General features: G+C 29.6%; 1 protein-coding gene across 1 annotated transcript in view; it reads left to right on the top strand.

Annotated features, from left to right (window-relative positions):
• The window catches only part of LOC111640132 (sentrin-specific protease 6-like), a 125,813-nt gene that overhangs the window by 34,915 nt on the left and 77,994 nt on the right, over window positions 1–12,904 (top strand). Inside the window, exons 5-8 of the mRNA XM_023386130.1 lie at window positions 2,032–2,175; window positions 3,614–3,701; window positions 7,223–7,595; window positions 12,055–12,197. Of these exons, the coding sequence (XP_023241898.1) occupies window positions 2,032–2,175; window positions 3,614–3,701; window positions 7,223–7,595; window positions 12,055–12,197 (748 nt within the window). The remainder of the gene's footprint in view (window positions 1–2,031; window positions 2,176–3,613; window positions 3,702–7,222; window positions 7,596–12,054; window positions 12,198–12,904) is intronic.

The raw sequence follows: 12,904 nt of genomic DNA, 5'->3' as shown, positions 1-12,904 counted from the left end.
TATGTACTTAACAATAATTAGAACATGTGTCAACTGCTACATCAGTACTTGATTTGCAATGCATAGTACAAACTATTCTTAACATGACCCACCAGTTGGCACTCAACAGTATCTGCCATGTTGTGAATATGATGTGAAACAGAATCATTCAAGTCAGGGTACGAGGTCTAATTGTTTCCATATTTTGTCACCCAGCTTGCATTCTACAATGTCCTTTGCAGCAGAAACAATAATCTGCTAATGTGTGTGGCTTTGATGATTTAGCCAAATAGTAGCTGAGAAGATAGTATTCTTTAGTAATGCTTTGTTTGACTCTTATGATGTTGACTGAAGCAAATAACTTTTTCTCACTTTCAATTCTTCGTCCGTCATTCTTTCATAAAATTCAGTCAGCTTATTCACAAGATTTGAATGTTTAGTGTGGAGTTGTGACAAAATTGACAGTTTCATGAAATGATTTGACAAAACCTTAATCATAGTTTAGGAAACCCTTCCAGCAGTGATGGCTGATCACCTGTAAAAGAACCAGAGTAGCCATCAATCACTTTGAGTTTGTGGATCTTCAACTTTCCCTCTTCATACCTGAAGAAATACATATATTAGTTTGAAAACCATGGTTCTATAAGAAGTCTGCTTCTATTCAAACATCACATGTTAGTAAATGACACTAGTCTAATTATATTGGATTAGATTGATTTCTCTGTTGATAAAAATATCAGAATTTTGACTATCAATATTTTCAATTCATTATTTTGTTGAAATTTAAGAAAATGAATATACAGTAGAGCATCGATTATCCGAATACCGGTCGACTGAAACATCGGTTAACCGAAAGCGTTTCAAATTCAAATTTCTGCTAGTGCTGTGGTGCTGCAATATTTGGTTATGTCTTGGGCTACTCCAATATTATTTTTGTTGGTGTGCATGTTTTAGCTGGCAGCACTGGTGCAACCATGAGAGGGTACTTAAGGACACACCAGTATTTGAAAGAGGCTTTTTTCCCCCATCCTGAGTGGTAAGTTTTGCTTGTTTTGTGTGGTTTTTTTCTGAGGACTGTGTTGGGACGTGTCATGCTGAATTGGAACATTTTTGATACTAGATTAACTTTCCAAAATATAATTTTTTTTTTGTTTTTATACTTGTGCAAAATAAAGAAATAATTTTTAACAATTCACGATACAATAGCCACAATTATTTTTTAAAAAAAATTTAAGCTTAACATTGATGAAAATTCAACACGAAGCAACACACAATGGAGAAAAATTTCAGCATGGGATAGGTTAATATATTTTTTGTACATGATCAGTTATCTGAACAACCCTAGTTCCGAATTGTTTTGGATAATCGATGCTCTATTGTATTTACCTTTTGTTTATATATACCATATTTTACAGTGTATAAGATCCACATCCATTTCAGCACAGAATATTTAGATAAAATAGTATTTAGCGTATTTAAGTCATCCCATGTCTTTGCACTTGGCATCAAAATTGTTTTTACTGTATTCTGGTTTAAAAAAAGTAAAATTAGAATGTATCAGGAAAAAGAGGAGTTTCAAAAAAGAATTTACTTTTAAAATATTCTACACAAATACATGCAAAAACTACTTAGCTATTACAAAAAAAATAATATTGATAATATGTTTAATTAAACAGTAACATTTTTTTCAAGAGTTGAGCTAGATAGTGATTATCCATAGCCTATTGAAGACCATTTGGGAGATTATAACTTCATTTATAAAAGACCAGACTTTTTTCTTCATTTTTTTTTTTTTTCTTTGACAAAAGTTTTATTGTATATGTCATAAAATACCTTAAATAATAATAAATAGAAAATATTTATAATGTTTTTAACAATTTTTGTTTAATTTGTAAAAAAATAATGATCAAAGAATTTATAACAGAAAACAAATTCAGCCAATAAACTTTTAGTTGTTAATTATTGTCTGAAATACCATAAATTAACTATTATATCTTAAATATTTCTTTATTAATTCTCCAATTGTATGTAAACATTTCTATTTATTTTAAGTTTACAGGAAAATCAGAATATATCATCTCTTAACTATAAAGTTATTCCTATTGAATGTACAGATAAAAAATTGAAAAACAAGCCAAAACAATTATCTGAAATTAAAAACGGTCGAAAGTGGAAATATGCAAATGTTGAACGAAGGTAATTATTGATGCTATTCTGATTATTTAAATGTAGGAAATTTAAAAATTTGACAAGAACATTAACAGAACTATGTTTGAAGCATTGTAGAATGCTTCAAACATAGCTTCGAGCATGCTAAATATTAATTCGTGCACAGCTTGAATACGAGATAAAAAATCTTCCAAAGACTAACTATTTGATATCTAATTTGTGTAAAGAAAACTTTAGTTTCAAAATAAAATTAATTTTTTTAATATCACAGTGCTCTAAACATTGTCTTACTGCTATACCTGTATATTTTTTACTTTGGTAAATTTCATTATTAGAATTTTATAACTATATTGTGACAATGCACGAAGCATCCCCCCATGCTTCGGCACACAGGACTGATGGGTTGATATCGCGTTGGCAAAGACTGCAGTGACTAATTCATCAGGACTGACACCACTGTGTCTTCTGGGTAGACACAGACACTGTTACGTTATCCTTTACGCGCGAGCAGTTGCGTTGGGATGGAGACCAATTGGGCTAAAGAAGTGCACTTTATAATTCGATTATAGAAAATAATACCCATTTATTGATTATATAAGCTAGTTACACATATGCTTTAAGCGAGAGAGAGTTTACAAATGTTTGCATGTGGTATTTATCTGAAGATCACTCTCTTGATTTGGATCCTTTTTCAGTGGAGATGACACGTCCTTGGTGGGTACTTGGGGTCATCAGTTATCAGCGGTTAAGCTTCTGATCGCTGGCTATTGGAGGATCATCGGCAGCGAAGTGTATCCGAGTGTACACACACGACCAACCTTCGAGGATGGGTGAACTCTCTGGTGCATCATCGGACCTTCTCCTTTATTTGGGGGTCCTCACAACTCTTGTCCTTTTTTTTTTTTTTTTTTTTTTTTTGTAAAATCATTCTTCACATCCAATGATGATTTTTGCATTTGATTTCTAGTGATGCATTTGATGTGTCACTCCCAAACAAGGAAGCAAGTCTGTGGGAAAGGATATAATCATATTCGTTTTTTTTTTTTTTTAAATAAAATTTTCCTGTCAAGTCTGGCCTCTTACAATATCTTTATATATTTGTCATTTCCTAGGATTATGTATTGTTTCAAATGAAAAATGATATCTTTTTTTATAATTTCAAATTATTTTATTAATACCAATATAAATAATACAAAATCATTTACCAAATAGCAATGAATCTGAGTTGTAATGCTTTATATTCTAATTACTTAGTAGCTGATTTGAATTATAGTAATTATTTGCTGATCTGGTAATATTTGGTTAAAGCATTATTAATGCTCTGATAATGTCTTGATTAAGGTTGCTAGATAGTAATATTTTATATATTATTATTAAAAATCATTATTAAAGTTGAAAATTATAAATAACATCTCTTATATATTATTAATAATAATTTAAATTTTATTTTATTTGAAATTTTTAGAAGGCCTCTTCATCCTGAATTTTTAGACTCATCTATAAATGAAAGTGAAACAGAAATATCAAATAGTAATTTAGAACAGTCTCAAGAGGTATAAAAAAAATTTTTGTTTTTAACTTAAATTAAATGGTTTACAAAAAATTTATATATGTATGCATATATAATAAATTATGAGTTTAGTGGATACTTTTGGGACTGGGGACTTTATATTCTTAAGACAGACATCAATTAAAAAATTGCCATATATTTTATAACATTGATGATTTTTAAATAATTGATACATGGTTTTATTTTATAAAAGAATGTGTGTTAAGAACAATTTATAAATAGCCAAAGTATTGCCAAAATTTTAATACTAATTACAGTAGAGCGTCGATTTTCCGAAAGTCAATCATCCGAAACGTCAATCATCCAAAAGAATTCCAGTCGGCAAATTTAAATTTTTGCCAGTGCTGTGGCGCTTCAATCTTTGGCTATGTCTTGGGCTACTCAAATATTTTACGTTTTTGATACTAAATTAACATCTGAATTATAATTTTTTATTATTTTTATATTTTTCAATATATTTATTTTGTTTGTACAAAATAAAAAAATAATTTTTAATGATACAATAGTCTTTGTTAAGCTTAACAGCGACGAAATTTTTCTCCGTTGCATGTCGCAACGGAGAAAAATTTCGACATCGGATGCGTTAAACTATTTTTTCGTACGTAAATCAGTTATCCGAAATATCAGTTATCTGAACAACCCCAGTCTCCAATTGATTCGGAAAATTGACGCTCTACTGTAATATAATTTCATAATTTGACACTAGAACTGTTAAATATCCTTTTGTACTAGAAATAACTAGAAATTAATAATTAATTAATTTGGATAAATCTATGAGAAGAGACTTTGAATGGCATAGGACTCAAAATCACATCTATTGTAAGCTAGACAAGCACTATTACTGAGCATACTGTTTAGGCTTTTCAAGCAGGATGTTTGCTAGTTTTCTCAATACATAACTCAAGTGAGTCATATTGCTTCTATTAATCTTTTCTTTTTCAAAATTAAAAATACCTCCCTTCTATTGTGTAAAGGAGAAAGTCTGGCAATCTCTCAATGTTTGATGTGAAGAGTGTCAGAATACTATTAAAAATGAATTTGTGGAAACTTTGTCCAATGAGTTTAAGGACACAAAAACTTCTCTGAAATGGTGGTGTTGAAAATAGGCATAATTTTCTTTTAATGAAATTCATGAGAAACATTGTCTGTAGAAGGCAATATTCACTTAATTGAGGTAAAAATACATTTGTAGTTCTATTACTAACACAGGACTGGTTTTATCCACTAAGTATAACTGTCTACTAAATCCAGGTTTCCACCATATACATTTTGTGTTTGCATAAAATTTGGAAATAGAGTTCTAGGATTAAATCTATATTACAAGCATATAAAAGCATAAAAGTTGGCTTCTATATATTTAAGAATTAAATGACTGCATTTTTTTATGTTCTGATAAAAGCATCGACTAACTACATCCATATCTATCTGAAGAATTTCCAAATTGTATTTTTAAACAATAAAATTCAATAATGAACTTAGTTAACGTACTTATCAGAACATAAAGAAGTTTGTACAAAAGTTTTATTACAAAACTAGCAGACCCCGCTACGCGTTGTTGTGGCTCAAAATGTATCTATTATAAATGTATAACACTTTCTCCGTGGGGGAGAATTTTTCAAAAATCCCTTCTTAGTGTACTGTACATTCTCTTGACATACCCTATTAAAATGCAATCAAAAACGCAAAAAAAGCACATCTAAAATAGTATAATGGAAGTCAAGTTCTCCATGGTAAGCCTTAATCCTGTCCATCTCCCCCCAGTGGGGGGTTAATTTCAACATGTATATTATATAAAAATACATGCTTATTCGAATGCAGCATTGTGTAAAAATTTCAAAGGAATCGGTAGGAACAAATGAACATTACATTTTTATTTATATAGATAGATAGAAGATGATTTGCTTTAGTTCATCCTTACAGAAAAGCAAACTTAGGTCTTCGTACTCGTGGAGTTAGCGCCATCTGTTGGACATAAAAGCCTTAATCTTAGATGATATCTTTTAATTTATATGAATGTTTAGCGAAATAATATACAGCCTGTGTCCACCCTGAAGTTCCATTCTAAATATTGGTGAAAGAATTTTTGAAATCGGATGAGTAGTTTTGGAGATTACCTCCTACATCCAAATGTACAAACTTTACCTCTTTATAATAATAGTACAGTATAGATAAAGATTCTCAATTAAGGCCAAAATATTAATATTCTTTCACTGAAATAAAATGTTGGCTCCCATAAAGACTCATTTAAGAATTAAATATAGTGTCAAGGTTTGCAGATAACAAAGATGAAAAAGCATGTACTGTACAGTAAAATCTCTATAAGACATTCACCTCCAAAAATTAGTCATATTTATTGGTAATCTTGTTAAAGAAAATAACAAAAATATAATGGATTTAGAGTATTGAATATGTAATACTATGATATATAGTACTATAGTATGAGTGGTCTAGTATAATACAGCACAGGCTATTATAACACTGCCTATATAGGAGACTGTACAGGTAATCAGCAAATATTACTTAAAATATGCTTAATACTGTACTGAAAAAAATTTAAGTCATCACATGTAATTTCGTGTAGTGTACATGAAAACATGATGCAAACAATCTTAAATGTTTGATTTAAATTAATCTGAAATAGATATTTGTTTTCTCTGTTTTAACTTCTTTGATAAGATGATTTCTTTTTCATTATTTCTTTTCTATTTGATCAAACAGATCCCTCTTTCAGGATTCAAACAGATTTCAAAAACTACCCAAATTCCACTAAAATTTGTTGCCATCAATAATTATTTTAGTTATCGCTATTAATGGAAAGATTAAATTTATTGGCTTTATTATACTATATTATATTATATTTAATAAGAATAAAACATAGGCTATCTTGTTGTTTGATATATTAACAGCAAATTATGTATATTCTCCATGTTAGTATCAAAAAAGATAAGAGAAAATGTAGACATTGAAGTTGGAGAAAATGATAGAGGTGAACTTCCACACCTAATACAGCAGTGCAACATGCCCAACATTGTATGTTGTACATGTCTGTGGTTTTGATTTCATTAGTTTAAAATTAATGATTTAAATTTAATTAAATAAAACATTAATTTTATCTCCCAAACAAAGCATTGTCATGCAAAAATGAATTACCTTTAAAATGTTTCAAATTAAATAATTTGCAAAACATTCCAACAGCTGCACCGAGATAAGCCATTTTGGAACTACAGTGCTGCTCCTTGTGCGTTGTTAAAAAAACCTTCAGTAGCAAAAGTAGCAGGGCTGAATTTAACAATAAGCCATTAGTTATTAGCATTTAATCTGAATAAGAGTCATTAAAATGAATTTTCTGATTTTTAAATTTATCTTTTCATTATTTGATCTAAAAAATATTAGTTTTATTTTTATTAATTTATTAATCATATTAGATTATAATTCAATTTAATTTCAATTATTTAACTGTTTTAAAATAGTATTTAATATATTGACATCACTTTTTTAAATTAGAATACAGAAGAAGTAGAAAAATTTTCTGATTGTGAAAAAAGTGGACAATTTAATACAGATTTCCAAAACTGTGATTCTTTTAATGTCACATCTTCATCTAATATTAAAACATGTAGTCAACCACTATTTAAAGAAACTATTGTGTGTAAAAGAAAAATTCTATCAGAATCACCACTTTCATGCATTCACCAAAAACCATCAGCAGAAATTAGCATATCCAAACAGGAGTTTTATGGTAAAAAATTTAGTGAACAATTTCAAGTTTATGCTAATGGAAGTTTTAACAAGGCCCCAAGTGGTTGTAAAGTGTTTGTAATGGCTAATAATGCTTCTCGGAAAATTCGATCGTCAAAAGTGAAACATCAAGAACCAGGTAAGAAACATTAGATTTTGTAGTTTATTGAAATTCAGAATTTAAGTTTTAATATTTATTGTTTGCAAATTTTACATTTTCTTAAGTGAAGTGTAATTTAATATTCTGTACATATCTGGTGTGTCTGAATTTACACTAGATTATAAGTTACTAAATTTAAGATTGATAATATTATGTAAGGTTATAAATCCTTTCATTCTGGAATGAATGGTTATATTGTGAGATTCTGTATTGAGTTGAAATTTGCCTGTTGATTATGTCAGAATGACTAATCAATTTTTTATGGAGTGCTGAAAAACCTAATCCATATAAGTGACAATGACATCTTTTTTACATGGATAAGAATATGATCATGAAGGGAGGAGAGGTGATCCAACTTCCCTTTCTTTTAAGAGTCTTTTTTAATTCAACTGATTATATTGTTTACACCAAGAATTTCTCTGAATGACATTATTTTTGTGCAACCATCATTAAATAGTACATTTGGAGACAAAGATTTTCAGAGTTCAAAGGATTGAAGGGTGTAAGATTATAAATATTCTAGAATACTAGATGATCTGCAACAAGTTATATTCAAAGATCTAAGTTTGCAATGACCTATTTGGATGGACTAACTTTTCTTATCTATTCAATGAGTTTATTGTAATTTTCTCTTCTCTCACCCTTTTCATCAAAGGGGCACCTCTTGGACACCTTCCACAAACCTCTTCAGTGACAGTTAATTCACTTCATTAAAATGGATTTTTGAAATTTCATCAAACATTTGAGGGTTATCTGAGATTAATCTTATGGAAGTGGACAGTAAGAAGGATTAATTTTATTCTTCATCATCTGTATTTACAATTATATTCAGGGCTGTGAAGTTGGAGTCAAAGTCATGGAGTTTTTGTGTTTTAGCTGGAGTCGGAGCCGACGGATTTGTTGAGTCCATTTTATATACATAACAAGCCTGAGTCCGTTTTATATACATAACAAGTTGGTAAGTAAAAAGAAGTCAGAGTCAGTGGATTTTTTGATGACTCCGACTCCTTTTTACTTACCAACTTGTTATGTATATAAAACGGAAAAGTATTGGAATTGTGTCAAATTTGACCTTCTAAGTTTTTTTTTTTTTTTTTTTGCAAATCTACATGAAAGAAGATCTCCCAAACCCCTCAAAAAAGTCAATAAAACGGGAAAAATTCGCATGTGTGTTGGCATCTAATTTGTTTAATTTCTTTATTTTCCATTCTGAGATATTAAACAATATCTGAGAATGGGTAAAGTTTAACGAAATGTGGCACTGTAGCTTGCATATAAAGGAGCATTAATACTATTAAATTTTGGTTCTTAATTAAAGGTGTTGAAGACTTCCACCTCTTTCCTGAACTGAAAATGTGGCTAGCAGGGCAGTGGTTTTGAGACTAATGAATTAATGACGATCTTCAAAACAACATTGTTAAGGCCATCTCAATTCACTGGCGGCAACATTCTATGACAAGGGGATGGAAAAGCTCATCCACAGATATGACAAATGCCACAATCTTCATGGTGATTATGTCGAAAAATAACAATGTTTGTACTTAACTTTTTGTCCTAACTTCATTTTGTTATTTACACTTGTCTTTGTTTTATGGACCATCGGAGTTTGAAAAAAAATTGCCCTCGTAGTTAGTATTTTTAATATTTATTTGTATAAAAAAATTAATTTTTATACAAATAAATATTTAATAAGAGGAGAAAGCAGGCGACAAAATTCTACATCTACATATATTCGACAGCATTTGCACTCCAATTTTACCCTTCCAGAATAGTTAGTTCAATTAAAAAGTGTGCAATCTAGCTACTTCAGCTCCTTGTTCAGAAAAAAAAAATATGAATTCTGATCAGTTAGTCTGGCTCATTCTGAAAAATAGAGTACTAATTGGGTCAAAATAATTTTACTACTAAACAAATACTACAAAGAACACTACATACAGTATTTAATAAATTAAATTGATGTATTTTGTATTTAAAATAAATGAATTATTAGAAAATATAAAAGGATTTTTAAAAATTAATAAATATATAATAAATTTTCTTTCATTTAAATAAAAAAACTAAAGTAAATTTAAAATGCAGGAGTCGGAGTCGACATATTTTTCCCACTCCGACTCCTCTGGCCAGAAATTCCTCCACAGCTTTGTCGAGTATGGATAGAAGCAAGTATGGGATTGGATCATATCAACAGTATTCAATAATGTATCATCTAATAATAATTTTTGTTTGCTTTATGAATTTTGCAGTACTGTTTTTAATAGCAGTGAGTGTGTAATTGAAGTAATAAATATTAGCAATTTAAACTACTACACTATTAGCAAATACTGACTAAAACTGTTAATGTTTAAAGCACTGATTAAGATTGATGATGATAACTCATTTACACTATCAGACACATTTGATAGTGTGAAAAGACTGCTTAAATTAAAAATGCCTGTTTTGAAAACAATAATAACTATAGCCAAACTCTGATTACAGTAAACGTGTTTTAATTTATATGTTTTGGGCCATGCTGATTATGATGACTATATATATATATATGATTAGAATAGAAGGGATGCATGTGATGTCATACAACTCTGCTCACATATACAGAGATTTGCAGAGAAGCACTCCATTGCTTGTCAGTTTAGTTGTCAATCTCAATCTTGCCATCTAACTCACATTCTTTCAAGTTTAATTTCAGTTTATTACAGTTTGTTTCATAGTTTTGGTTGCAATTCCAACTACAGAAAGCATAAAGATTGGTTGTTTTTCTGAATTCTGGCAGTAATTCTTCATCAAGATAAAAAAAGTGAAGATCCTTCATGGCAAAAGTAAACAGAATGGTTTGCCGGAATTATCAGGCAAAACTACTTTACCGATTTAACTTTTAATCTAAAGGTTACAAATAAAACAGGATTTTACTTAATATTTAAACAAACTGAAGTAAAAGGGGCAATGAAAAAAATAAACTTCTTACCTTAATATCTCTTTCATACCTGGACTTAGTGTCAAATTACAGAGGGAAAAATATTAGTTAAATAGAAGAGTAAAGTAATGTTTATGAAGAAAATAATATGCACTTACATTTTCTCAGACTGTTATTGCATGAAAGAAGATATCAGAATGAATTACAAGTGTTATTGATGGAAATTCTGCCTTATAAATTTTGTTGTCTCACTGCTCCTCATTTTTCTCTACTTGGAAACAAAAGTAAATGTGTATGTGAGCAAAACTTATTGTGAAACTATTTTTTATTTAAAGGAAAATTAGCAAAGCTATATGATTTAGAATGTTCTGATTGGCTTCAACAATAAACATGGGAGAAAGTAGCAGATCAAAGGGAGCAAGACAAGAACATGATATAAAAAGAAGAAAAAGTAAATAGTGCAAAAAAAATGTATCAGACTAAGGTTTTTTTTTCCAATAAAGAAGTTTGTGAGGTTCTTTCCATTGAAGAAACTTCACAAACTTTCAGAAAATGTTGTAAATTTAAAAACAGCTTCAGATTTGTGCAACAATAGAAAAAGTACTGTTTACGTGCAAATTGAAAACAAAAAAGGAGTTGCATCTATGTCACAAACAGAACTTACTTGCATTATGATACATAATTTGGAGCAAGAATGTGATGCACTTTAGAAAGAACTGGCAACATTAAAAGCAACAGTCACCATAAATGATTTTTATTCTCTTGAGTCATTTCAAGGAAATGATGAAAAAAAAAAAACAAGTTTTTTTCACAGGAGTGGTAAACTTCAATCTTCTTTTGACTGTATTTGACTTAGGTTCTGCTGTTGTTCATTCAGAACAAAGCAAATTAACACAGTTTCAGGAAATTTTTGTGTTTGATGAGATTAAGAATGAACTTATGTCATAAGGATCTTGCTTACAGGTTCCACATTTCACAATCAGCAGTTTCAAGAATTCTGAAAAAATGGATAAATGTTTTGTATATTCATTTGTCTGATTTATTTCACTAACAAGATAGGAATATTTTACAGCAAACAATGCCTAATGTATTTAAAAACTGTCTTGGAGAAAATGTTTCTTTAATAATAGACTGTTTTGAAATTTTTATTCATAGATCTTCATCATTAATCTCTAGAGAAAAATCCATTGGTTTCATTTCATATGGGTCCTATCTAATAAAAGAAATTTTCTCTTTATATTTTATCAAATCATTACCTTTCAAATCAGCTGCATAGCCAGGTAAGATTCCTTTCTTCCATATTAACATAATAGAGTGAACAAGTAACGTAATGTGAAATGAGCAAACAATATGGCAGACGATTATTTTGTTGGGCAAAGCGATGACATTATATCACATGACTACACCCCTTTTATAAGCAGATTCTTATTATTATTCTGCTTTACAAAACATATTTGAATGCTACCCTTACTTATAATTTCATTTATTATTAATATTTTAAATTTTTTTTTTTTTCAATTTATAATGTAGAATGTTTAACAATATCCTCTGATGAAGAAGAAGAAAATTCTTCAGGAATGGAAGCTACTACAAACACAATATCCATATCAGGAGTTAACAAATTAGAACAGAAAGATATGTGTTTGCCTGATTCAACAACAGGTGTGGAAAATGTAAGAATATTTAAATGTTCTTATTTTCAGATTATATATTTTAAAGTAATTATTTGTATTTTCATAAAGTTTAAATATTAAAATTTTAAAAATGATGGCAATATTATTAAACTTAAAATATCCTTAACATTGAATGTGTTTAATTATTTTTGTGTTATGTAAAGCTTTTGTGTCATCAAAATATTCTCTAAACTTATCTAATGAGCAAGATCATTATAATTTTTTATATATGTTTGAAACTTATTTAAATAAATAAATCAAAACTGAAAAGGGTTTATTTTTATGTTCTATGTTATTATTTTCATAAATATGTTATACACTGCTGGCCATTAAAATTGCAACACCAAGAAGGAAAGCAAATAAAAAAAAAATATTTATTGTACATAAACAGTATGGCATGAAGACAAAATGATTAAATTTGCAAGCCGTTTGAGGGTTTACAGGGGTGCGAAATTAGTAGACACAGTTGCCACCCCTGGCAGCTAAAACGGCCCTTATCCGGTTAGGCATGGAGTCAAACTGGGCTTGGATGACAGAAATGGGCAACTTATTCCATGCTGCTTCAAGTCTATGCTACGCTTCATTGACTGTATTAGCAGGAGAGGGGTGGCGGATCAGTCTCTCAGCAACCCATGACCAGATGTTTTCAATTGGTGAGAGATCTGGAGACCGTGCAGGCCAGGGCAACAATCGAATACCCTCTGTAT

This window comes from Centruroides sculpturatus, unplaced genomic scaffold (genome assembly GCF_000671375.1).
Source record: "Centruroides sculpturatus isolate CEXI.00-Female unplaced genomic scaffold, Cexi_2.0 scaffold1175, whole genome shotgun sequence".
Taxonomy (NCBI): Eukaryota; Metazoa; Arthropoda; class Arachnida; order Scorpiones; family Buthidae; genus Centruroides; species Centruroides sculpturatus.
This window is presented reverse-complemented; position numbering and strand designations above follow the sequence as displayed.